Source organism: Trypanosoma grayi, assembly GCF_000691245.1.
Source record: "Trypanosoma grayi strain ANR4 Tgr_1360_V1, whole genome shotgun sequence".
NCBI lineage: Eukaryota > Euglenozoa > Kinetoplastea > Trypanosomatida > Trypanosomatidae > Trypanosoma > Trypanosoma grayi.
Window position 1 is genome coordinate 1 of NW_008826978.1, and position 3,648 is coordinate 3,648.

The 3,648-nt window shown below is 62.0% G+C and overlaps 2 protein-coding genes across 2 annotated transcripts; both read left to right on the forward strand.

Moving 5' to 3' along the window:
• Positions 1-575: 575 nt before the first annotated feature.
• On the forward strand, positions 576-2,087 carry DQ04_13601000 (hypothetical protein; the record flags this gene model as incomplete). The annotated part of the gene is made up of 1 exon (XM_009316989.1): positions 576-2,087. The coding sequence occupies one exon, from the start codon at positions 576-578 to the stop codon at positions 2,085-2,087; it is 1,512 nt and encodes a 503-aa protein (XP_009315264.1).
• Positions 2,088-2,523: 436 nt separating this feature from the next.
• DQ04_13601010 (putative eukaryotic translation initiation factor 3 subunit) lies at positions 2,524-3,552 on the forward strand (the record flags this gene model as incomplete). The annotated part of the gene is made up of 1 exon (XM_009316990.1): positions 2,524-3,552. The coding sequence occupies one exon, from the start codon at positions 2,524-2,526 to the stop codon at positions 3,550-3,552; it is 1,029 nt and encodes a 342-aa protein (XP_009315265.1).
• Positions 3,553-3,648: the final 96 nt, after the last annotated feature.

The window sequence follows — 3,648 nt, forward strand, 5'->3', positions numbered from 1 at the left end:
TGGCGCGGCGCCGCCCGGCGGAGGCGATCGTCGCACTGCAGAATCGCGCTGTAGTGCGGAGCCTCGTTGACGGCGTGCGCGCGGCGTGCGCGGCGAACGTGCGGCATTTAGTTCGTGTAGAGCTCTGCGGGCTGCCGCTGCACCGGACGCCGGAGGTCGCCGGCCGTCTATTCGACGCACTGCCGCACTGTGACGTGCTGCGTGTATTGAAGTTAAGCCGGTCGCGGTTGACGGATGCACTCTTCACGCGGCTCACGACGGCGCCGGGCTCCTTTCCTGCGCTTAAGGAGGCGTACTTCTCGGAGTGCGGCCTCTCAGATGCGAGCGCCCGCGGCATTCATTCGCTCATCCTCCTCAGCCGCAGCAGGGAGCAGAGTACGGCCTGGCGCACGTCGCTGCGGGGTGCTGGCTCGGCTGCTGCTGCTGCTGCTGCTACTGCTGCCCCGTCAAGGGCGTTAGAGGTACTTGACTTATCGGGCAACCGCCTCGGTGACGCGACGCTGAAGCGACTGGCACTCGCCATCGCACACGATGCGTCCCTGCGGGTTGTAGACTTGAGCCGCAACACTGTGACAATGACGGGGTTGACGGCGTTCATGCAGGAGGGGGCGCTTCAGAGTAGCGCCATTGAGTCACTCGACCTATCGAAGAACCTGATAGATACACCAGTGAACTACACTGTCGGCGAGGAGTTCACGTGCCTCCAGGATTACGAGCAGCAGCTTGTGCTCACCCGCGTTGCGGGGTTGCGGCCCGGGAGCGCCCCCACCGCACCGCGAGTGAGGGGGCGGATTCTGTCGCTCGACCGGCCCAAGGAGTCGGCCGTATCATCTACATCAGCAGCAAGAGGAGCCCCCACCACCACGGCAGCAGCGAAAGCAACGGCGGCCACTGGCGGGGATGTGCCGGTGGGGGTTGGTTCAACCGCAGCCCCTGCTGAGGACAGTGCTGGTCCAAGGCCGCCCTCAGCGAGTCTCACTTTCGTGTCGAATGTGGGCGTGGAGAGAGGCGAGACGACCTTGCAGGTGGGGCAGCTCGAGGTGGAGGGGTCGTCGTTGCAGGACAGTCTGCAGGCGCCTCGCAGCACGTCGTGCCTGTCACCTGAAACGGTGGATCAGTATAGCAGCAGTCGCCGTCAGGAGTTCCGCTCCTCGCCCTGTCTTCCTCCCTTTCACGTCCGACAAAAACAGCCGTCAAAACGGCAGTCGCAGCAACCAGAGCCCTCTCACCACCAAATCCACTACAACCAGCCGCAACACTACTACTACCAACATCACCACCACCACCAACAGCAGCCACAGCAGCAGCAACTACATCAGGGCGGCACGCCATTCTTCCCACCGCTCCTCTTTTCTCAGGGTGGCGAGCAGCAGTGGTGCGGAGTGCCGCTGTACGTGCCGTTGCCGTTCCCCTCACAGCATCAGGGGCCGCTGCCGATGGCGCCGCTCACGGGGATCAAGGAGAGCCATGTGGCAGGGACGACGTCGCCATCGCCACCACCACCGCCACCACCGGAGAGTGGTGCGCGATCGCCGTCTCTGGGGCTGTTCAGTGTCGACAACCACGAGGACAAGGAGGGTGAGGGCGACGGTGCTGCCTTTGAGAAAATGATGACGGAGCCGCTGCGCGCCGGTGAGTGGGAGTTGGCGGAGTGGAAAGAGAAGGAGCAGCGCTTTCTGGAGGCGCTCGTTGTGCGGGTGGAGTCCCACGAGAATGCGACGGCGGAGATGATAGAGCGCAACTACCAGGCAACTTGCGAGCGCTTGAATGCCGTCAAAGATGAGCTGGCGCAGCGAATCCGCGAGACTCTCGAGGAGCAGCGAAGGGAGCGGGAGCAGCTGCGGGATGAGCTGCGCGAGGGACTCGCCACAGAGCAGCAGCGGCGTCAGCAAGAGGAGAGCCCTGAGGAGGTCATGTCGGGCCAACTCGCACAACTGATCCACACGGGTATGAAGCACATCCACGAGCAGATGGAGAAGCCTGCTTCTGCGGGTGGGGGTGTGGGTGGCGCAGAGAAGGGCGTGCGGCAGCCCGCGCGGGATTATCTGCGCGAGGTGAGTGACCGTCTGAGGAGCCTCGGCTGGTGAGGCGCGCGTCCGTGCGTGGCGAGGGGGTCGTCGTGGTGCTGTCCTCGCTCCGTGGTTTGTTGTCTGGTGCCCTCGGGGGCGGCAGGGGTGCGTGGTGTGCCCCCCTTCTCTCTCTCTCACACACACACACACACACACTGTGTGTCTGCCTCCCTCGTTGTTCTTCTTTCTTTGTGTTTGTTCTTGCGTCCCTGTTGGTGCCCGCAGACGCGGGGCGTAGGACACTAGCCAGACTCGGAAGAGGGGAGAAGACAGCGGAACAAGGAAAACACACACGCGCGAAGGAAAGAAAGACAGAAAGAAAGAGAGAAGGAAGTAAAGGGATTCAACGAAGGCAGAACACCCAGACAAGAAGAAACCAAGGAAACAAGGAAAGAAAGAAAGAACCAAGAAAAAAAAAAAGAAAAGAAACCAGCAGCTCCGTCAGAAAAGCCCAATGAACATTCAAGGTCTAGCGCTGCACGGGCACATGAAGCCCGTGACGATGATCAAGTTCAACCGCGAGGGTGACTTGCTCTTCTCCGTCGCGAAGGAGCCGAACATCAGCGTGTGGTACACCAAGACCGGCGAGCGCCTCGGCGTGTACACCGGGCACAGCGCCATCGCGGCGTGCGACGTGAACAACTACTCGACGCTGCTCGTGACAGGCGGTATGGACTTCAAGGCGAAGCTGTGGTGCGTCGAGACCGGCGAGGAGCTCGCGAACATCATGCTCAAGAACCCGGCACGCTCCGTCGGCTTCGCCCACGACGACAGCAAGCTGATGATCAGCACGTCCAAGAAGATGGGCGAGAAGTCGGCGGTGCAGCTGTACAACCTCCCCTTCGCGCTGCCGAAGGAGGACTACGCCGTGCAGCCGGTCAAGACGGCCTTCAACCCGTGCGCGGAGTTCGTGTCGGAGTGCGATGACATCACTTACGCGGTGTGGGGGCCGACGAACGACACGATTTATTACGCCATGGCCGACGGCTCCGTGGCGATCCTCGATGTGGAGACGATGCGCACAGTGCGCACGCAGCAGCCGCACGAGGAGACCGTCAACCGCATCGGCTTCGACCCCAACTACCACACCCTCATCACCGCCTCCAAGGACAAGACGGCCCGCCTCCTAGACTCCCGCGATATGGCGGTTATCCAGACGTACACGAGTGATGTGCCGGTGAATGACGCGTCGATCTCGCCGTGCGGCGATCACGTCATTCTAGGCGGTGGTATGGACGCGCAGGACGTCACAACGCAGGGCGGGCAGACCGCCTTCGAGGTGAAGTTTTATCACAAGGTGCACGAGAAGCAGCTGGGACAGGTGCGCTGCCACTTCGGTACGATCAACTCCGTCGCGTTCTTCCCCGACGGCCGCGGGTTTGCTAGTGGCGCCTTTGACGGCCTCGTGAAGCTGCACCGCTTCGATGAGAACTACGATGCTGCGCCCGGTGCGAAGCCGATCTGGACGACAGAGTCTTACTGATGGGCTCGCCGCGGGCATAACTTTCTAACTGACGCTAAATGTTTGGTGCGCCTGTGTGTCGTATTAATCACGCTGGACGGTGTGTGGTGTGGTGTG